At 34.3% G+C, this 24,733-nt stretch overlaps 1 protein-coding gene across 8 annotated transcripts in view; it reads right to left on the bottom strand.

Annotated features, from left to right (window-relative positions):
• LPGAT1 (lysophosphatidylglycerol acyltransferase 1) overlaps positions 1-24,733 on the bottom strand; it is an 86,197-nt gene that overhangs the window by 39,859 nt on the left and 21,605 nt on the right. For all 8 annotated transcript variants that reach the window (XM_081300527.1, XM_081300528.1, XM_081300530.1 and 5 more), the window contains 3 exons: positions 6,348-6,466; positions 4,224-4,319; positions 341-614 (listed from right to left, as the gene is read on the bottom strand). In XM_081300527.1, the coding sequence (XP_081156653.1) occupies positions 341-614; positions 4,224-4,319; positions 6,348-6,466 (489 nt within the window). The remainder of the gene's footprint in view (positions 1-340; positions 615-4,223; positions 4,320-6,347; positions 6,467-24,733) is intronic.

Genomic DNA, 24,733 nt, shown 5'->3' with positions numbered 1-24,733 from the left:
CCTTCTATTTCCATTTTTTTTTTTTGCTATTTTAAACAATTCTGTGATAAATTTCTTTGTACTTGAGATTATTTCATTTTCAGTGGAATAACTGAGTTATATTTATTAACACTTTAAGGGTCTTAATAAATACTGTCCAACTACATTAAATTTATTCTCTATTATTTGAATAAAATGATAAATATATACATACTGTTTTTATAAATAGAAACATCAAAAAAATCATAGTTTCATATTCTACCCCAGTATTAATTTTACTTGACAAAAATCACAAAAAGAACAACTATACCTTCTGGAACTCCAGAAAACCCTTTACAGGAAATGCTAAAAACCATCATACCTAATTCTTTAGCATCTCCTCCTGCTTGACTTCCATTTTCCTGTCGTGCTACAAGTACACTCAAAATAATTTTTGTTGCACCAAATCTTGGCAAAGTGACATGTGTAAGAAATGGCAAGTTATTTTTCTTGGCATATGCCTGACTTGTTTCTCGCCTCTTCCTGAGGAAGCCCCCTTCGGGAAACAAAACAATCCACTTTCGATCTCTGCTCCTATAATTATTTTCTAGGTGCTTCTTGAGAAGCAGCAGCTGTTGGTCACGATGAGATTTTCCCTAGAAGGTATACACAAATAGTAAGGACAGTTACATCCAAAATGAAAATGCTGTAAGATCAAATAAAAACAATCATTTCTAAATTCAAATCCAGTCACAGAATAAAAGAGTCATTTCCCCTGACTTATTTCCCTTTATGACCCCAGTAGTAAAAAGAGAAAATTTATTAGCACTTAATAAACAAATCTTTCTTTCTGCAGGAAAAGTAACTTGCTCTGATTTCCCAGAAAGTTCAGTCATTAACCTATCCAGCAACTACAAACTAAATGCCTACTATATGCCAAGTGCTATCAGAGATTCTAAAGACAGGATTAAACAGCGAGATTATACTCTAGTTTTGGGAAAGTGGTAAATTTGGAGTGTCCACTCAATCAGAATCAGTGATATGTGTGTTTCAGCAGCTTTTGGTCACTGTGACCAAAATTCTTGACAAACACAACTCAGGGGACAGAAACTTTATTTGGAGCGCATGGTTTCAGAGGCCTCAGTCCATAGACAGTCAAGTCCATCCTCTGTGCTCAAGGTGAGGCAGCACATCATGGCTGACAGGCCAGAGAGGAAAGCAGCTGACCTTGCAGTGGCCAGGTAGCAGAGAGAGATGGAAGGGGCTTCAGGGAAGATGAACCCTTCCAGGGCATACCCCCAGTGACCCACCTCCTCTAGCTATACCCCATCCACCTTCAAGCTAGGATGGACTGATCAGGTTACAGCTCTCACAATACAATCTCTCACCTCTAAGCATTCCTACATTAATACAGGAGATTTTGGGGGTCACCTCTAATCCAAACCATAACAATGTGTTAGGAAGAAAAGATTAAGAGGCTAGAAAAAATCAAGAAGGTCAGGGAAAGCAGCTTTGGGGAGGTATCATTTAAGCAAAGAGCTGTTAATGGGAGGGAATAAGCCGCATGAAGAGGAAGTATATGCCAAGGAATGAGAACAAAAAGCACAAAGATATGGATAGGGACAAGCTCAGGATGTTCAAAGAACAGTACCAAAGCTGGTATGACTGAAAAGATGAATGAGGTAGTCAGTGGCAGGAGATGAAATTGCAGAGGGAGGTGGAGACCAAGTGAAAAGGGCCTTATGCATGGCTAGGTAGTTTTAGATGTGAATTCACTGGATTTTAAATGAGGCAGTGTTATAATCTTATTTAGATTTGAAAAAAAAATCTGCTGGCTCCTGTGACAAAAAGACTACAAGAAATAAGTTAGGAGACTACTGTAAAGGTTCCTGCAAGGGAGCTTCAAAGGATTCAACTCAGGGGTATTCATGAGAAGTGGGTACATACAGGGAATAAAAAGTTGAAAGCAAAGTTACCAGGATTTTCTGATATATCTGATCTCAGTTGTGAGGGAAACAAAGGAACATGGATGACTTGAAGACTGAAAACAGGAATCCAGAAAAACTTATAAGACGACCCAAAACCTACAACTAAATATCACAAAGGGTCTTTCAGAATGATCAATTTGCTAATTTCCAGGCAACATAATTACAGAAGCTCCTTAAAATAATTAGTATAATTTCAGGCCAGGTGCCATGGCACACATCTGTAATCCCAGCAACTAGGGAGGCTAAGGAAGGAGGACCACAAGTTTGAGTCCAGTCTCAGCAACTTAGCAAGACTCCATCTTAAAATAAAATATAAAAAGGGATGGGGATGTAGCTCAGTGGTAAAGTGCCATTGGGTTCAATCACCAGGACAAATAATAACAACAACAATAACAATAATAACAACAAGGACAACAACACATTCAGTCTTTAAATTAAACATATCCCAAATGCAAAACAAGGAAGAAATTTTCTTAGTTTACTAAACTAAATTGATTATGATTAAAATAGCTTAAGTTCCCAAGATTACTTATAAAATATTTTTACTATTCTTGGGAAATCTTGTCAAAAATTATCTCATAGCAAAGCCCCAAAGATTTTTTTAAAAAAATTAATACTTTTTCTATTCCAATCCTCCTTCCATGTTACAAATTTTCATTACTAATCTATTGGGAAAAAATGTTGCTCTTTAGAAATGAATTTGGCAATTTCCCACATACTGTGAAATGTAGTTTTACATATACAAACTTCATATTGCAATAGCCACAAAAATAGTTTGGGGTACATAATTTTTTATTTTTAATTCTCTCAAATTACACTGATAATTTAGCACTTTCTTGATGTTTAAGGATCATGATCACTAAGATCAACTGTTATACTACACTATAAGTCAATAATTTCCTCAGACCCCATGTTGTAAGAGGCTTGGCTACTTTTTCCACCAGACCCCCTAGACTGCAAAGCTTTCTGTCAGTCCTACTACCTTCTCTGAGATATTAGTCTTAGGATTTTTGTTGTGGTCACTGTTTACTTTGTCCTGACCTCCTGACCAATCTCCACTACCACCTCTTCGTGAAGTTCCAGTCCACACTTTCATCTGTCTTTGCTCAGAAGAACCATGGTAAGCACTAGGTAATTGGACATCATGTGAAAATAACAGGTTCTGTACATAAAACTGTATGGAGTAAAATGGATGTGTTTTGTAATACTTTTCCACAGAGCTCAAAAGTTTTCTACTCATTTACAGTTTATTTCTGCATTTGTGCTTCATAGAAGAGGCTTCATTTGATTCCCGAGTTATTCATTAAGTATTTATGTGCAGAGCACTGCACAATCCAGATTAAAATGCTCATTATAGAAACAATAAGTAAGTGTTGCATTGGCACACAGGAAAACTCTTACATATCACATCTAGGTTTTCCACTTTTGAGAAAATCAGGTTTATAATACTAGTACCATATCAGGGAAATACAATGTAACACTGACTGAATAAAATCTTATGATTCTTTCTACTGCACTAAACTATTCCTCATGCTTGGGATCTTCCTCAATCCATGTTTGTCCATCAAAATCCATAACAATTCTTTAAAATTTATGCCAAATATCCATTTTATCCTCAAGTTTTTTTGAGTTCACAGAAAAAAATCTGAAACTCATTTCCCTAAAACAAATTCCCAAAATATTTCTGATGATGATGACAACAATTATGAAGATATAATAATCTCCCTACTGGTAACTAAGATATCTTCTATATCATATAACAGGCCCTTATAGATCAAAATTATAGTGATAATAAAGATGATGATAGTGGTAAACATGATAAGGGCAGCAAGCGCTGTTCCGAGTGTTTTACCTACATTACTTCATTTAATCTCCACAATAACTATCTGGGGTGTTACTATATCATCTTCATTTGAAAATAAGGGAACTTTGAGCTGGTTAAGTAATTTTCCCAATTCATATAACTAAGAAGCTGAAGAGCAAGGAATATAATGAACGTTTGATAAATGTTTATTAAACTGAACTGTATCCTCTATATGGAAGGGTAGTAGAGGTTAAAATATTTGCATTTTAAGTATCTTATTGCTCAGGCACACTCAAATTCACATTAAAGTAAATGTTTATGGAAGAAAGACCTAGAGGAAGGACTCCCTGAAACACTAAAACTGACTACCTATTACAGTTGGCTTTCTTATGTACCTTTTCATAATGAAGAATCAGTCTGACCAGACTATTCATTCAGACTTTTATCATGGGGAAGAAATGTTCATCACTTACCTGCCTTATAAAGAAGTCTCCATGAATTAGAGAAACAATTCCAAAGTTGGTGTACTTAAAAATATGATCCATCAACCATATTAACTGAGCAACAGCCTAAAATATTTAAAAGCAAGAGATAATTAAATATTGTATAGAAGTAACCGGACTATAATCTAGCCAAGGCTTCAAATTTTAAACATAGTCATCCAAGCATTAAGCATTCTTAATTAACCTAAATATTTTAAATCTAATGCTCTTTCTACAAATATAACATAGGTACTAATAAAGTCTACATGAAAAATCGCAGATCTTGATTCCAAGGGTTGGAATCTTAAGTACTAGGTAGGAAACTAGAATATGAGTATACACATAAATACATATCACTGTATAACAAATGAACCCAAATTAATTAATTTTTTTGATTTGGACTTAATGATTTCAAATTTGTTTTACCTTAAACAAGGTCCCTGACAATTTTTATCTTATAAAATTATATTAAATCAATAAAATAAAATTGTTAAAGTTAAATGAAGGCCACACATTTAATTAATAAGTACTTAAGATTTATAAATGTGAGTGTACCTTAATGGTTAAAATATTAAAAGCTAATGTTTAAAATAAGAGAACATTTAAAAATATCTTAATAAAATAATTTTTACATTCTATTATGTTATAAAGAATATTTGTTAGTTTATACAAGGTCATATTCTTTGTCAACATAAAACTATTTGAAATGCTTCAATAATTTGTGATGTCTTAATCACAAAATATTCTCTGTTGCTTATGTAAGTTAATTCCCATACTGAGAGCAGAAGACTTCAAGTAAATTTAAAAATTAAAAGTATAAACAGGATCTAATTAATTAATTTGTTAATTTCTTTCCTACTGAGGAAATAGATTTTCTTTTTATAAACTTTAAATAAAGTGAAAGTTACAACCTCAGAGTAGAATGCAATGAGCTTTACTTTGGTCTCTTATGGGAATAATAAATGTAAACACTAAAAAACCAAATTATGTAACTCTCATATAAGGAAAAAACCGAACATTGACACTCATGTGCTGCTTTTATAAAGCATCATAAAATCCCACAGACAACATAATGTAACAACAGCTCTGCCTTATTTTTTCAGTGAAATAACTACTCCATCAGCTTTATTGTATTAAATTACTTTAAAAATGTTTTTAATTTAAGAAAAAGAAAGATTTGTGCCCAGTGAAGAACTGAGTCACCATGTCAATTAATACAGAGTAAAATAAACACCAGTATCTCATTATTCATTTTTGTTTTGCTTTGCAATGATAACTACTTTGTTTAAATAAATCCAATTTAACCAAATGAAATTTGTTGAAAAGTGTCCCAAGTAAAAAACAAAAAACAAGAAGTAACTAGATAGAACCTATAAAACATTTTAACTATACACAGTATTTATGAAGTGTCTACAATTTAAGTGGCTTAAAATACCAAAATTATTTTTCTTGTTTAATCTTTCATTTATAGTGGATTCACCTTTTCAGTCAGTTTGAATTATTTCCCCTAAAATAAACTACGACAGAATTACACATACAAATCTCACATTCATTATACCTATCTTACTGAATTTGTTATTTGTTTTAGGTGACCCTTCTAACTGAAGCAATGTAAAACATGGCCTTAGTAACACTGGATAAAGCAAGCATAATATCTTACCTCCCAATGGACTTTGTAAATAAAATCCAAAGTAATAATGGCCTTATTTTCTTCTGGCTAAAGATCCCCAAGAACACCTAATTAACTGGCTAATTTTACTCTCCTCTCTTCTTTTCGTATTTGTACTTCTCAAACTGGCAATCCACCAATCCACTTCAAAACAGTCCTTAATTTGAATTTTATCAGCTTTGCTTTCACCCCACTTAGTATTTTTTAAAACAGTTTAATGAGATATAATTCACATTATCCCAGTTTTGTGTGTGTGCGTGTGTGTGTGTGTGTGTGTGTCTATATCTCTAAATTCTCCTCCTGGAGTAGCTAATTATTATTTTTTAATATTTTCTAAATTTTCAGGAAAAGTATACATGTTAAGTTTAAGTCTGTAAGACACTTAAATTGATTCTTTCTTGCATTCCCCTCCTGGATATCCACCTATTGTCTTCAGAATGGCTTACCCGTCCTTTGTCCTGTAGGCACATCATCAGTGTGCACACATCTCCTGTTGCCTGATGGTTTACCAACATCATAGCTTCATCTTCTGAAATTGCTTTAATATCTTCTCCCCATTCCATCACTGTAAGAATAAAAAGTTTCAAAGTTTTGTTTTAAATATTTTTACATGACCAGGCATTTTCCATCACAAAAAAAATGGTATATATTATTATATGTCACCTAGCTAAAATGTTCGAAAATTTAGAACCAAGTTCATTTTCTATAAAAATCAGAAAGTTAATATAACATTTGTACAATCCCAAACTATCTATTAATATAAAATGGTCATATCTCTGATCTAGAAGTTCTATTTCCTAAAATTTATCCAAATAGGGGGCTGGAGATGTGGCTCAGGCGGTGGCGCGCTCACCTGGCATGCATGCGGCGCGGGTTCGAGCCTCAGCACCGCATGCAGGCGGGGATGTTGTGTCCGCCGAAAACTAAAAAATAAATATTAAAAATTCTCTCTCTTAAAAAAAAAAAAGAATCCAAATAGGATTGTTCAAATAGGCAAAGATGTTTATTACAATTTTAATGATAAAGGATGTTTATTACAATTTAAATGTTTACCAACTGGAAAATGGACAAAAAAATATGATAAAACTGAGGTGTATAAGTGTATTAAAAGAATGAAGGGTATTTCTATATAATAATCTCCATAAAATCATATTACTGACTATGATATTATGATATATATATATATATATATTTTAGTTTCTGTCTAAGGTTCCTGGCTTATAACTTCCTCCCCAAGGCAGGCCATAGAAACTAGAATTTCTCTTTTCTACAGTGGTCATAGAAACTCTAACCTTCTCCACCTTTCTCTGACTACCTTTGTCTAACAATAGATGATAAGATTCCCATTTCAGAAGGGGTCTTGACCCATACCAGCGAGGAAGAAATGCTGAGGCCTTGCGGGTTTCCCCTTTATCAGCATTAGATATGCAATGAAGTCTCCACAAAAACCCACAAGGACAGGGTTCAGAGAGCTGAACACATGGAGGTTCACAGAGGGCAGCACTCTCTTGAGAGCATGGAAACTGTGCTGCTTTCCTCATACCTTGCCCTATGCACTTCATGTCTTTCGAACTAGCCTTTATAATAAACTGGTACACGTTTCTCTGAATTTATTTTAGCAAATTAATCAAACACGGGAAGGGAGTTCCAGGAACCCTGATTTACAGCTGGTCAATTAGTAAAACAACCTGAGACTTGTAACTGGAATTTAAAATTGGAGGAGGTGGGCCGTCTTAGGGACTGAGTCCTCAATCTGTGGGATTTGATGCTATCTCCAGGTAGGCGGTATTTGAACTGACTTGGATTAAAGGATTCCCAGCTGGTGTCTGCTGCAGAACTGCTTGCTTGATGAATAGGGGGAAAAACTTCACACTACTGTCAAAAGCAATCAGTGTTGTGAGAGTATCTGAGGAGGAAATGAACTAGAGTTGTTTTACTTATTTTTTTTTTTTTTAAGAGAGAGAGAGAGAATTTTTTAATATTTATTTTTAGTTTTCAGTGGACACAACATCTTTATTTTCATTTTATTTTTTTATGTGGTGCTGAGGATCGAACCCAGTGCCCTGCGCATGCCAGGTGAGCGCGATACTGCTTGAGCCACATCCCCAGCCCATGTTGTTTTATTTTTATGCGATGCTGGGGACTGAACTCAGAGCTTCAAGCAGGATAGGAAAGTGCTCTACCTCTGAGCTATACCCTCAGACCCTGAGCTTGAATAGGCACACTGCAAAAAAGTAGATACTGCACATTTTGTCTTTTTAAAGAAGGAATAAAATTTATGTGTTAATTCAATGCACTGAAAAAAGTCTGGGAATCAATCATCATTAGGAGGTGGTTCTCAGACCCTGCAAATCCCATTATGTGTAAAAAATTTCGAACAATGTAAAACTATGAATTTCTACTTTACAGTAAGAAAACAAAAAATAAATAAATAAATAAGTTAAATTTACATAAAATCTCCAGATGAACAGTCACTGTACCAAAACCTGTATATGTATTCTAACGAAGAGAGTGCTTTCTCTGGAGTTACGCCTTACTTTACAGTAAATTTACTTCATAGGAAAAATGAAATAGAGCTTCAGCTTTCAAACATGACAATCTTAACAAAGAAGCTTCTAGGGTTCCTAAATGCCTAACATGAATCACCAGAAGCTGATTACACATTAGCATTTACTTTTATCTTATCCTCATCTCTCTCACTTCTATTAGGAGAGAAGTTGAGTCTCCTATGTGGAATATTTCTGGATGAAATAGGGATGGGAGCCCTGTGGGGAGCACCTTCCCCACATTCCAACCTCCTTCCCCACTCACCCCTGTCACCCCAATATACTACAGCTCCCCATAATATAGTGGAGCTTTTTATAAGAGTTCATTTGAGAAAGGTTCTGCTAATTTTTTCTTTCTACTGAAACCCATTTAGTTATTCACATTAAAAATCTTAAAATTCTGTCCTAAGAAAATTTTCAGCGTGGCTGAACATACATTAAGTTGTGGTAACTACCTGCAAAATAAGGCATTGTAATCATTCTATTAGATGTTATTACTCATATCCAAATAGCTTATAAGATCTATGAAAAATGCTTTTATTTTAAGATTTTTAAGTGAATACAGCTTGGAAATGATGTGAATGGATGATGCCAAATGCTCCTTTGGAATAAAGGTAGAAACACTGTTGAAGAGCCCAGCTTCTTGAAAACTGTGACAGTGACAGCACCAATTCTTCAGGGCACTTCCTTTCCCAAGTTCCCAATTTGGTTCAGATGACAAGCTAACTTCACTGAAACATATTTAAACTGCTGATACATTGCTGTGGGAAGTAGAAATTGGTACACTTTCATTTTGTAGTGTCAATTTGGCACATTTTCAAAATTAACAATGCACAAACCTTTTTACTACTTCTAGAAATTCATTCTACAGATATGCTTATTTATATGCAAATGACACGTATGCAAAGCTATTTACTGCAGCATTGTTTGCAAAAGCAAAGATGAAAATAACTAAAAAGGGAAACCAACTTAAATTCACAGAAACAGAAAGTAGAATAGTGGTTTCCAGGGGCTGGGGGAGGGAAAATTGTTGTTTAATGAGTACATTCATTCCTCCTTATCTGCAGTAGATAGGTTCCAAGAGCCCATAAGGACACCAAAATATGTCTTCAAATCCCTTATAAAAAGTGACACAGAGGGCTGGGGATATGGCTCAGTTGGTAGAGTGCTTGCCTAGCATGCACAGTGCCTGGGTTCAATCCTCAGCACGACCAAAAAAAAAAAAAAAAAAGTTTCACAGTATCTGCAAATAACCTACCTACATACTCTTAAATTATTTCTAGATTACTTATAATACCTGATGCAATGTGAATGCTACATAAACAGTTGTTAGACTAAATTATTTAGGGAATAATTACAAGAAAAAAGTCTACATGTTCAGTACACATGCAATTGTTTTTCAAACATGTTTGACCCACGGTTGGTTGAATCCACAGATGTGGAAACCACAGATACAGAGGGCGAATTGTACAGACTTTCAGATTTGAAAACAATAATGTGAATACACTTAATAAAGACGTATACTCTTAAAAAATGGTTAAGGTTTATGTTATATATATTTTACCACAATTAGAAAATTTTTAAAGGTAGACTAGCTAAAATTATATCCATGCAATGGACTACTATGCAAACAAGTATTTATGTTCTAATATGGAATAATATAATAAAAGAAAAATGTACAATAGTGTAAAGGACACCACCAGCTGTGCTTTTAAAAAGAAGGGAGAACATATTTACTAAATGAAAAACTCCTCATATCATGGTCTGTTGACAACTCTTCAACAGAGACAGACACAGACAGACAGATACACACACACACACACACACACACACACTGTATTTCACTAATTATTCATTCAATAAGTCATAATCAGGTGTTGTGGCTATAAAATAAGAACATTACAAGTGTTTTCTAAAAGTAAATAGCAATTTTTTAAAAAGAAAAAAAGAAAGGCTAGTCTTATAAGGGAGAAAGCAGTGTGAAGACAGGCAGAGTTTGGAGTGGTACAACTATAAGTCAAGTGACACCAAGAGTGGACAATCATCAGAAAACTAGGAAGAGGCAAGGAAAGATTTTCCTGGATCCTTCAGAGAGAACATACCCTGCTGACATCTTAATTTCATACTTCCAGCCTACAGAACTGTGAAGAATAAATTTTCTCTTCTTGTGTGCTACCAAGTTTTTGGTACTTTGTAATGGCAGTCTTAAGAAATTAATAGGGCTGGGGATTTAGCTCAGTTGGTAGAGTGTTTGCCTTGCATGCTCAAGGCCCTGGGTTCAATTCCCAGCACCACAAAAAAAAAAAAAAAAAAAAAAAAAAAAAGAGAAAAAGAAAAAGAAATTAATACCCCCAACCTTCCCCAATCTCTATCACCCCTTTCCATTCTATCTCTCCCCAAATTATAGACTTTTTTCCTTATCAAGAATAGACAAAGAATGGCATTATACTTTTTTTTTGGGGGGGGGGTAACCAGGAAATTGGACCCAACAGCATTTAACCACTAAGCCACATCCCCATCCCTTTTTATTTTTTTTTATTTTGAGAAAGGGTCTTACCACATTGTTTAGGGCCTCACTAAGTTACTGAGTCTGACTTTGAACTTGCAATTCTCCTGCCTCAACCTCCAGGGCTGCTGGGATTACAGTTATGTGCCACCTTGCCCAGCAACTTTGAACATTTAGAATACTTTAATAGATTTCTTACATTATGTATGTAAATGGTCCTCATTGTTCATTTTTTTTTAAAGAGAGAGAGTGGGGGGGGGGAAGAGAGAGAGAGAGAGAGAGAGAGAGAGAGAGAGAGAGAGAATTTTTAATATTTATTTTTTAGTTCTCGGCGGACACAACATCTTTGTTGGTATGTGGTGCTGAGGATCGAACCCAGGCCGCACGCATGCCAGGCGAGCGCGCTACCGCTTGAGCCACATCCCCAGCCCCCTCATTGTTCATTTTTAAATACTTTCAAAGTATAATAGTAAGAGTTGATCCAGCACATTTTATCTTTCAACTAGAACTTAGTCAAGCCTTACTTTCAGACTAAATGTCAATTTACCAAGACTCACACACTATACAAAATCAAAAAAGTGAAGGTGGCTAGATCAACATTTTATTAAGAAATTATCCTAACCAAGCATAAAGTCATGTTGAATTTTATAAAATTTTATTTGACAAGTTTAATTTCTAATATATGTGGTATTCTTTTAGAGCATAACATACTTAAATCAAGATTAAAAATGCTCAAAGAGAAAAAACTAACCGACGTGATTCTGCAATCTGCATTTGGGGTAAAATTGGGAGTTCATAACCCACTTCAATCTAATGTATGAAATATGATGTCAAGAGCTTTGTAATGTTGTGAACAACCAATAAAAAAAATAAAAATAAAGTGGATTACACACACACAAAAAACATAAAATAAAATCATTATTTGCTCCTCAAAAAAAAAAAAAAAAAGAGAAAAAACTATTGTATATATGAAGTAGTTCTGATTCTCAGATTATATTCTGGTATCTGGTATTTTAGGATCTGTAAACAAAACATAAAGCTAATATCTTAGCCAAGGAAAGGATTATTCACATATTAAAGAAGAGAAGCTATGAACACCTGCCAGCTCTTAAACTGCACTTGCTTAGAAGAACAAAAATATTCTACCACACTCTTCTATGAAATATAGTCTCAAAAAAAATATTGGGTCAGGTTGACTATTTTCAAAGGGAACAAAGGGCAACTAAATAAAAACTAAAAGAAAAGTCTTACAGTTATAATGAATTTTTAAAATTCTTATTAAAGAACAAAACTGAAGATTATTACCTACTACTAGTACTACTACACACATGCACACATACACACTCAGACACGATAACATATGTATTAATTCATTTCTACCCCAAATTATAGATTACAATTAAGACAATTCACATCTCAGAAAGAAGACAAACACAAAAACTCCTTAAAAACATCAATGCCAAGGTCATTATATTGACCCACAAAACAGAATTAATATGGGGAAGAAAGATTACTTAATATATAACCATAACAACTTTCCTTTCCAGAGCTCAAAAAGAATTACCCACCAACTGATGTCACAAACTATTCTGCCATTCTGGACTTTCGTTTTCTCATTTATGAAACATTGTTAATATCATTAGTACCACTCAAACATGCCATGAAAATGAGATATAATTGACAATACCATACAAATCATGGATAATTGGATTACATGACAGTAAAGTCCCTTTTGGAATTACTATTAACTAAATGAGCCATATGCCTTCTGTGTCATGTAAGGTCAGACATTCTCACATAAATAGTAAAGATATTAAGAGCCAAAATATCCCAAGAATGAATTTCACACAGCTCAAGTACCATAGTGTTCAGCAGCCCAAATCAGAGGCAGACTGAACTGTATTTACCCAAGGTCAGAGGTTACCAGAACAAATAGGAAAGGAGGGAAGAGGGAAAGGGGGAGAAGGGGAGAGAGAGAGACAGGCAGGCAGGCAGACACTGAGAAAGTAAGTTAACTAAGGGTGGCTGTGAGAAAACAGCATAGAATACTGATTAATAGAGGGCAGAATGGTAAGGAAACAAAATCAAATAAGAATGTGATTAAGAACAAAGGGAAGGAACTGAGGGCAATTATAATAGAGATGCTTGATGCCACCCTGATCTCCACAACATTCTATTCAAACTTCCAGAAGGAAAGCTCAGACATCTTAAAAAGCCTGGTTGGGGAATCTGATGTATTCCTCTAACTAAGAACCACTGTGATTAAAGCATTGGTAAGCCCCCGCCTCCCCCCCTCCCCCGCCTTTAAAAACAAGTATACTGAATAAACTAGGAAATCATGGTAAGTGTTCCTTTTTTTTTTTTTTAGTACCTAAAAGAATTTATTTTTTTTATTACCTAAAATTTATAAGGCTAAAATCTGGGGGTCAAGTCTTAAGGTGTAGCTTTTGGAGGAGTTGCTTAACTACTCTAATAATAGCTGCATATATTATTAAATAGATACCTAAATAAATAATTATAATTTTAAGTGGACATTTCTGGAATGCTTACTATATGCTAAGTGTTTATAATTTGTAATCATTATTTTCTTATTTAATCTTGGTGAAATCCCAAATGTATAGATAGCAGTATCCCCAATTTATAAATGAGGAAAATGAGACACAAAAGATTAAGCACTGTTTTCAAAGTTATTCTCAGGAAGTAGGAGAACTAGGATTCAAGCCACTATCTCACACTGTCACTGTTGTCATGCAGTGGGTCAAAGAACCATATGGATAGGAACTTGGATAGACTGCCCAGGCAGCATCTAAATTCGTACATGAATATGCCAGGGAGTGGAGTGGCAGGCCAACTCCCAAAGTACTCAACAAATAGTGTTGGCAGGTAGCAGTAATAGGAGGGGGAGAGAGGAAACTCCCAAAGAAGTGTTTTTTGAATGACAGTTAAATAATAACAAAGTCTAAAGGGGCAATGGGTATCTTAGAAAAATCAACATCATTGGGCCCAGATGGCAGGCATCTTAAATTTACATGCTTAATGTAGAACTGGCTCTTTTCCTTAATATTCTCCATGTTAGCAAATTACTTGTTCGGTCATTCATCTCAAAAGAAGACTTAAGACCACCTTTGATTACTCCCTTTCCTTAATCTTTCACATTTAAAACATCTCTAAATCTACCCCCACATTCTGTATACTCTGTATCTCTCCTTCTTTACTATTACCACTCTAGTCTAAGCCACAATAACTCTTGCCTGTACCTCTGTAATGACCTTCTAACTAGTCTTCTTACTCGATTCTGGTCATCATTTAAAAGAAATCTTCATAATTCTAATTTCAAATACCTTTAAAATCAGAAACATCTCTGGCAAGCATAAATTAAAAGAAAAAGGAAAATTTAAAAAATATATTGGAGGCTGCGGTTGTACCTCAGTAGTAGTGCACTTGACTAGCATGTGAGAGGCACTGAGTTTGATTCTCAGCACTATATATGAATAAATGAATAAAATAAAGGTCCATCAACAACTAAAAGAAATATTTTAAAAAATATACTGGATAATTAGATTTAGTACTGAGATTTGCTTTATATTAGATTACACTGTTTTCAAAAGGGGAACTATTAACACTCTGAGTGAAGCAATTCTTCCTCCTATAATCATTAGCATTGACAAACTTTTAGCATCACCAAATTTTTAACATCCCTGACCAGTAGTGTCTACCTCAACCCAAAAGACAATTTCAAAAATCCTGCCTCCATTCCCATCCCATTTGAGAACCACTAACTTAAAGCGATCAAAATTAATCGAGTCAATATAAGCTAGAGGTAAAATTAGAGTGAGGCTAAATAGCAAATAAAAATCATTCTATCAACATGAGGCTTAAGTAAACATGTGCTTATTACAAACAAAGATCTCTTTCTCTTATCCTCACCCCTCACCTACTCAGCTCCTGAGATATGACAGCCAAGAATCTGGAAGTCTTACCTTGCAAATATGACTAGTTCAAGAAGAAAGACCTACAAATATTAACATCTGGGGTTCCCCAATGAAATGTTCCAACCAAGTCATGCTCAATGTCAACCATTCTCAGCCAGTGGAAGGTTATCAATCTATTTTTTAGTCCCTTACTCTTAAAACAAGAATGGATAGTTGAGGGGAATCATAACATGCCACTCCAAAATGTCACTTTGTCATAATGATTATTTGGAACTGAAGGTGACCAAGAAACATCAGATGTGGGAAGGGCTCTCTTTCTTTCTCTTTTTGCCAAATCCCCCCCCCCAAAGGTGCCAGTCGCAGGAAGAAGTAATCATTCTTATCACCAGAAACAGGGAACTGACATGGAGATGAGACTGCACCAACAATAACCCTTACCTTCCATTTGTTTCCTCCATATATTTCCCAGTCACTTTCCTACAAATTGCTGCTCTTAGAAGCCCAAGCCCCTTTTCTTATCATTTCTCCACAATTTATTACCCTCTGTTAAAATGGTATACGAGACCCTGAGTCTACTTCTTTGGATTTTTCACTTCTTTTCAGTGAAACTCTATCCCATAAAAAATATTAATATCACATAAAATTCATATACCTTTTTTTAATGTCAATCTGCTTTTTGTTTGTCACTTATAAATCCAAGAGGGCAGAGGAAAAGGTTTTCCTCCCCTATAGAGTCATACATTATCAGATACATACAAAAACAACAATAAACTTTAATTTGAAAGAGAAGAAGAAGAAGCAGCAGCAGCAGCAGCAGCAGCTGGGGAAAGCAGAAATAACCTAAGAAAATGAAAACTTGGAAGAGACCAGTATTGATATGTACATTTTGGGGCTAGGGTTGTGGCTCAGTGGTAAGAGTAATAGCCGAGCACGCTCAAAGCCCTAGGCACTTAATCCCCAGTACTATTGACCTCTCAAAAAAAACCAAAAAAACAAAAAACCTACCTCAAAGCAAGAGATGAGATGATGATGATGTGACAACCATGAAACATGAACAATGTGCTTTAAAAAAAAAACTATTGGAAATTAAATTGATAGCAAAAATACGTCTCCATAAAAGGATGGAGAAATAAATTTGGAAAAATCTTCCAAACAGTACGTAAAAAAAAAAAAAAAAAGAAAAATGAAAAACAGCAATTTAAACATTCAAATAATAGGAGATTCAGAAAAAAGAAATTTTAAAAAAATAATAGTTAAAGAGCTTTTGCTCCAGCAATCATGGTAGCACACAACCATAGTCTCAGCCACTTGGGAGGATGGGGCAAGACACTAGGGCCCAGGACTTTGAGGACAGCATAGTGAGACACTGCCTCTTGGGAGAAAAAAAATAAAAGGAGTCGGGGGAAAACGTAAGAACATTTGCTATGATTTGAACATGTACTCCCAGGGTTCAAGTGCTAAAAACTTCATCCCTAGTTCTATGGTGTTGGGAGTCAGAGCCTAAAAAGATTGGGTTAATTATCCTGAGAATGAGTTGTTACAACAAAAGTTGAGTTTAGCCCCTTTCTAGCTGCCTTGTTCTTACTCTCCTACCTTCTGCCGCTGAATGATGCTGCATGAAAGCCTTCACCAAATGCCAGTGTCATGGTCTTAGACTTTCCAGTTTCCACAGCCATAAGCCAAATCAACTTCTAGTGTTTTTAAATTACCTACTCTGCGGTATTCTATTACAGCAGCAGAAAATGAATTAAGATAACATCTGAGAACACAGATTTCCAGATTGACATGGGATATCCAGTAATCATCACAGTATCCCCATGAAATTTCAAAATATAAAAGAAGGATCCTACAAACTCTCAGGAAGGAAAAAGTGGTCATTTACAAAAGCTAATGATCAGACTGACTTTTTAATTTCTTAGTAATTATAGAAAAAAAGACTAAAGACTATGGAGTTTCATCTTCAAAATCTGGAAGAAAAACTATTTCTAAGCCAAACTATCAACAGGCATGAGAATAGCAAAATATTTTCAACTGTGCAATATTTTCAAAAACTATCCTTTTGTTCTAAGAAAATACTGGATGATATTTTTCACTAAAATGAGAGCATAAGCCAAGAAAGACATAAGAAACAAGAAATTGGTAACATAATCCAGAAAAAAAAAATTTCCTAGATGATAGGGAAGAAAGATAATCAGGATGTTATCCTCTTCTAGGCTTAAAGGAAGATCAGTCAAGTTGGAGGAAGTGATAAGTTTCCCAGAAAGAGTTTCCAAAAAAGATGAAACAGAGTAACACCTGAATTGACTTGGCAGGGAGATCTAAAACTGGTAAGAGTTTGGGAATGAATCAGTGAACATCTCATAGAAAAGTAAGCAAAGTTAAAACCAAAATTATTAAATCTAGGGGAAACTCTGTGCAGGAATGTCAAAGTAAACACCATTTTATAAATGGATCAGTTACAAATAGGTTTATATATTTATTATTTTTAAAATTTTGGTTTATTGTGGCATAGATTATGTTGAATAAAAACTATCTTTTAAAAAGTATAAAGCTAATGAATTCTGACAAATGTAATTACTCATACAACTATCACCACAAACAAAATTCACATTTTCATCATCCCACAGAATGTCTTCATGGCCCTTTGTATTTAATTATCTCCCTCACAGACCCCTCGTAGAAGTATTTTCCTGAATCATATCCTTCTTTTCCTCTAACTATCCTTTTATCTGTATTCTTTCAGTTAACACTTTGCTTTTGAGATTTATCCAAGTATATTATCTTCATAATTCTTTTTTATTGCTAAAGAATCATCTTTTTCTAATTTTAAAAATATTTTATTATAGTCCCAACATATAGCATAATATTTATCCTTTCATTTTTATGTATGTGGTTTAGTGGCATTAATTATGTTCACAATGTTCTATGACCACTATCACTATTTCCAAAACTTTCCATCATCCCAAAGAGAAACTATACCCATTAAGCAGTAATTCTTCCTTTCCCCTTCCCACATCCCTTGGGCTCCTCTAATCTACTTTATATCTCTATGAATTTCCCTATTCTAAATAGTTCATGAGTGGAATCATTCAATGTTGTTCCTTTTATGTCTGAATCACTATATATCATAATGGATTATCCATGATGTAGCACGTTTATATACTTATAATAAAGAAAATTTCCACCTATTTATATACCCAAATTACAATAAAGTTCAAATACAAACTAGAAAATCAACTTTTAAAATATTATCTAAAAGAAGATGGGAGCTTATTTTTTCTGAAAAAGTATGGCATCCTAAATATTAAAATAATATATGTTCACTGTAGTAAATCAGAAAAATATGAAGAAGAAAATTACCCAAAATAGCACTAACCAGGGATAGGAAAACACTAATAAAATTTTGTAATATATCTTTCAGTGATTTTTCTGTATATAAAGTAATTTTTAAACAAAAAAAGGAATGAATCTTAACATAATGTTTTAAACATATATTTTAAAAACAGGTGTCATTTAATATTCTTCCACAACATGATTTTTAATGGCTGTATAATAATGTATTACATGTAAGTACTACGGATTAGTTAATTCTCTAATGCTGAGTACAGATTATTGATCACAGTAAAGTGTTAGACAAATAAGTATAAAAAGCAAAGAACTATTGATATTTCTGCTCTAAAAACTTCTGTGTGACTTTCTTAAAACAGAGATTAAAAATGTCCTTTCCATGGGCTGGAGATGTGGCTCAGGTGGTGGCACGCTCGCCTGGCATGCGTGCGGCCCGGGTTCGATCCTCAGCACCACATACAAACAAAGATGTTGTGTCCGCTGAAAACTAAAAAATAAATATTAAAATTCTCTCTCTCTCTCTTAAAAAAAAAGTAAAAAAAATGTCCTTTCCCACAAATGGTAAGAAACCAAGAAATAAATAAATAAAGCTTGGCTATTTATTTATTTATTTATTTATTGTGCTGGGGATTGAACATATGCATGCAAGGCAAGCACTCTACCAACATAGCTATATCCCCAGCCCCAAAGGTTTACTTTGATAGGTAACAGAATTATTTTATATCGTGATTGTGGTGGTGACTACATAACAAAGACTATACACTAAAAAGCATCTCAACCGGGCACAGGTCCGCTTGCCTGTAATCCCAGTGGGTCCGGAGGCTAAGGCAGGAACATTACCAAGTTCAAAACCAGCCTCAGCAAAACGAGATGCTAAGCAGCTGAGCAAGATTCTCTTTCTTAATAAAATACAAAATAGGGCTGGGGATGTGACATACCCCTGAGTTAAATCAAGTACCCCTGAGTTCAATCCCGGATACCCCCCCTAAGAAAGTTTGCTATAAACTTGGCTGAAACACACAATTTAGAAAAATTAAGGATTTTAAACATGTTTTCTGAGCCAGTGAATAAATTCATATTTTTTAGATGATGATAAAATACTAAAGAACACAAAGAATTAAAAGCAAAAACACAAATCAATGAAATAAATTATATGGATAAAAAGAAAAACCAATAAAATCAAAAGTGACTCTTTGAAAAGGTCAACACAACTTATAAAATAATTTACAACAAAAACTCATAAAAAAGAAAAATACACAAATTACTACTGTCACAATAAAAGAAAAGACAGTGCTACAGACACCAAGGACATTCAAGCACAAACAAGGAAATATTGAAGAACAATTTTATAAAATTTGACAGCTTTAGGTGAAAGGACCAATTCCTTGAAAATTATCAACTACCAACACACATTCAAGATGAAATAGACAATCCAAAAAGTTCATTTCTATAAAATAAACTGATTTTAGAGTTTAAAAACTTCTTTTTAAAAAAAAACAATTTGACTAGCCCATATGGTTTCACTAGAATATTCCACCAAGCATTTGAAAAGAATAGAAATGACAGAATTGATGTTATCAAACACCACAACAAAAAAAAAAAAAAGAAAAAAGAAAAACTACATATCAATACTCATCAAGAAGAGACAAATATCCTTAACACAACATTAGTAAATGGAATCTAACAAAATACACCATGACCAAGGTAGGTTTACTGCAGGAATATAAAGTTGGTTTAACAGTCAATAATCAATGTAATCTACCACATTAACCACCTAAAGAAGAAAACCTGCATGATCACATAAATTGATAAAGAAAAAGCATTTAACAAATTCCAAATCCACTCATGATAAAAACTCTCAGCAAACTAGGAGCAGAAGGGAATTTGTTCAGTGTGATAAAGTGTTTCTTCATAAGACCTATAGCTAACATAATATTTAGACATGTTTAGAATACTTTCTCCCTTAAAGTGAAAACAAGGCAAGGATGACCATTCTCACCACTCATATTTTACAGTGTACCAGAAGTTCTAGCCAGTCCAAAAACAAGTAATAAGAAATAAAAGACATGGAAGTTGTAAAGTAAGGAATAAAATTCTTATTTGCAAATGAAATGATTGCCTATGTAGAATATCTCAAATGATCTACAGAAAATTACTAATACTAATAAGGAAGTTTAGCAAAGTTGCAGGATACAAGGTTAACACATAAATATCAATCATTTTTCTTTATACTAGCATCCCCCAAATGAAATACTTAGCTATAAATCTAAAACACATATACAGGATCTATATGCTGAAAACTACCAAAATCCTAATGAAAGAAATCAAGAGAGTTCAAATGAAGGGACATACCATATTCATGCACCAAAAGACTCAACACAGCCACAATGTTTACTGACCCATAATTTGATCCATAAATATAACTCCAATCAACCTCCAATAAAAATTTTTGCAGATAAGTGACATCTAAAATTTCTATAGAAAGACCAACAAACTATAATAGCCAAAATAATTTTGGAAAAAAAAACAGAGTTGGAAGGATCATACTGATTTAAAAATTTCCTATAAAAGCTACAAAAATGAAGATAGTGTGGTATTGGTAAAGAGACACACATATAAATCAACAAAACAGAAATGAAAGTCCAAAAGACCACACAAATATGTCTAAATTATTTTTGACAAAAATACAAAATCAGTTGGATGGAGAAAGAACACTCTTTACAACATAGTGTTGCAAAACTGTGAACCTCTACCGAACCTCATACTTTCAATAACAATTAACTCAAAATGGATCTATGAAAAACATAGAAGTATAAGACTTCTACAAGAAAACAGTCTCCATGGCCTGGGGTTCTTAGATATTACATACATACAAATAAACACAACTCATAAAAGGAAATAAAATTTAAAAACTGAACTTTCCAAAATGTATCATTTTGCTTAGGAAAAGACATTGTGTTCAGGGAACAAAATGGGAGAAAATATATGCAATTAAATATCCTACAAAGAATTTGTATTCAGAATATATATAAAGAATACTCAAAACTTAGTATTAAACAGCCCAATCAATTAAGAAATGGACAAAAGACTTAGACATTTCACCAAGGAGGATACAGCATATGGACTGCAAACAACCATTAAGAAAGATACTTAGCTACCAGGGAAATTAAAACCACAATGAACTATCTTTATTCACTTATTAAAATGACTAAAATTTAAAACTACTGATAATACCAAGGACTAGCAAGGGCAAAAAGAAATTAGAAAATTACTGAGACAGTGTGAAATAGTGTAGCCACTATGGAAGAGTCTGGCAGTTTCTCATAAAGGTAAAAAGACACCAAGTAACCCAGTAAACCCACTCCTTCATATTTACCCTAGAGCAGGGGTCAGCAAACTTCCCCTAGAGCCAGAGAGTAAATATTCTTTCCTTCAAATCAAAGTAATTGATGGAAGACATTACTAAATAGACTATACCCTTTTTGTTTCTTAAATGTTTCTTGTCTTATATTAACTGCTTAACAACCTCTCCCCCAAAGTAATCTAGTTCAAATTTACTTTGTTAAGCCACTGAAAGCTGGGGTAGCTACTTGGGTCTATTTCTATAGTATATATCAATAACAGTACCTGCTGCAAAATCCTCAACTTGCTTAAAGGGTTGGTTCTCCCAGTCTTTTAAATAGCTCCTTTATCTTTGAGTTGACTTATATAACACTATACTTAATTCAGAGATTAGGATTTAAATCAAATGTATTTTAATTTTAATCCACTGGAAGAACTTTAAGTAACATAATTAAGTAATATTGAGGAACTAAAAAAAGGGAAATTCTAACTTCTGAAGGCAAAAATTTATAGCAAATTATCAGGAAATAAATGTACCATGCAGATTCTCTGCTTTGTTACTGGACCTCTAAAAAGCTTTAGAATCAGACTATGATACATTGTAGGGGTATCTTCAAGAAGTTTAGAGGCTGGGCACAGTGGCACACACCTGTAATCCCAGTGGCTTGGGAGGCTGAGGCAGGAAGATTGCGAGTTCAAAGCCAGCCGCAGCAGAAAGTGAGGTGCTACACAATTCAGTGAGACCCTGTCTCTAAATAAAATGCAAAATAGGGCTGGGGATATGGCTTAGTGGTTGAGTGCCCCTGAGTTCAAATCCCAGTACCCTCCCCCCCCAAAAAAAAGAAAAAAGAAATTTAGAGTTAAAAAGGAATTTAGAGAAATTTTCACCACAGATATTGTAAATCAAGGAACAGAACTCTATGGCTGCTCCTTGCCTGACTGAAAGAAAAACACACAGATGGTAAGTATAATTAATTTGCAGCACCTCCTGCTCACTATCCCCCAAAGCATTTATTGATGTACTCATTCATTCAACTAGGTTAATTCTTTTCATATAGACACAGGGTTCCACCATTGTGGGAGATAGAGAAGTATACTGGAATTCTATCATGAAGTAATTATAAAAAATCAACTATATGTGCTTAGCAAAAAGAAAAAGTAGACTGTGAAGGAAGGGAGAAGGTGGAAAGAAAGAAGAAAAAAGACAAAGAGAAGCATTTTGAATAGTACATGCAATTTTGTCTGCCTTTCCAGTCAACAGATGCATGCCCTGGAGTAGGCATGAGCCTGGAATTGTGAATCTGCTGCTCCCTGTCATTTTCAGTTCTCATGTGCCCATCATCATGCCAGCATCTCACTGAGCTTTATGATTTTAGTTTTTTAAAGGTACATTTCCTATCATATAAAACTTAAGCCAACTTTTAAATAAGGAAATATGATCCCTGCCCTCAAAGAATCTGCTCACTTACTGGAAATAAAAGACAAGGTGGAGAATATGAAAATATGGAGGACTAGGAAAAGAAGAAATCCTTGTGAGCTGAAACATGGGGAACCTGCCTGAGTGAAAACCTTCTGGAACAGAGAGTTGGTGAGAAGAGGAAATAAGGTTGTATGTGTAAATACAAGTCCAGGGGTATGGAATAACTTTTAGATGTCAGATAATGAAACAAAGGCCAGGAATATAAAATTATTTTTCTGTTACCACACAGGTGACAACTGAGCAAAGTAGGCTTCCTACATGACATCAGAAAACTGAGACTGTTTAAATAGACAGCACATGTCCCATCCAAGGAGGGCAATTACTCTTCAACTCCAGTCTCTCACTGATATTTGTTATTTGGGAATGTAGACCAAGACCACCATCTACTCCCATCTTTAAGAAAACATTTATGTGTTATATAATGAAGTTTCAGTCAATGATGGACTAAATAGATGAGGGTGGCTAATTCATATATCCTAGGTGTATAATTTAGGTTTGTATAAATATACTTTGTGATGTTTATACAAAGACAAAATCACTTAAAGACACATTTCTCAGAAAATATCTCTTTAACATAATTATAATTGAAAATGTGAAAACTTTTGTGAAAGTTAAAGAAGAGCAAATTAACAATGGAAGAAGGTTCCTGAGCAAGCAGGAAGGAATGGAATCCAAAACAAAGGGAATGTTCTTGGTAGGAGAAACATTCTACTCTGTAACAGGAAAAATAAAGGGAAAGACTACTAAAAGATAAGTCTGAAGAAGTAGCTTGGGGAGCAAGCCTATTAGAGCACCAGAATTCCATAAGACACTATTGAGATAACAGAAAACCAGGTAATAAAGGGACTGACAATAGAAGAAAAGGAATAAAGGAGGTAGAAATGAGGAAAGTGGTGGTTTGCTACAGGGGCTATTTATTTTTTAAGATAAGAATGTCTTTCACAAAGGTGGAAGGAGGTAGTGTTAGTGAGGTGAAGCAAGAAAGATGGGATATTAGCCTTTGATAACAGACTATAGATGAATGAGGGTGTGAAGACATTAGGGGAGAATGAGAAGACAAAAGGGAACTAGTCTCCAGAGAGCAGAGTACCAAAAAAACCCAGGACAAAGAAGAGTAATGAGGAGTTAAAAACTGGCCCAGGAAAAAGAAGGTTCACAAAGATTTCACAAATATGTTAAGTAAAACTGAGCTAGACAACAAAGTTGGGGAAGCCCATTAACATTAAAGAGCAGAAAGCAGAATATAAGCATTCACACCAACCAGCCAAACACCCAAGAGATCTTAAGCAAAAGAAATTCACAGTTGGGGTTTAAAAAGCCTCTGGTTTGAGGCTTCACCACATCTCCAAAATTTGAAATTTAGGAATGAAAAGAAGAAAGTACTAAGGATATGATAAAACGAGAAAGTAATTAATTGTAAAGATAATAAAGGGTTTTCATTCATATTCTCTCAATTTCTACAACAGCCCTAAAAGACATACAAAACCAAGTGTTAGTCTTATTTAAAGCTAAGGATCAAATAAGACACTGATGTAAGGTAATACTCTAAGTGAGCACAGAAATCTAACTAAAACCCAGGTCTGTTGACCCCTGAAACCAAAGTGAAGATTGCCTCTATCTAATGGGATTAGTAATCATTCAACTAAAAGTGAAATGTGCTATGTTCTCATGGTATGAT

This window comes from Spermophilus citellus (genome assembly GCF_964194105.1).
Source record: "Spermophilus citellus genome assembly, chromosome: 6".
NCBI lineage: Eukaryota > Metazoa > Chordata > Mammalia > Rodentia > Sciuridae > Spermophilus > Spermophilus citellus.
This window is presented reverse-complemented; position numbering and strand designations above follow the sequence as displayed.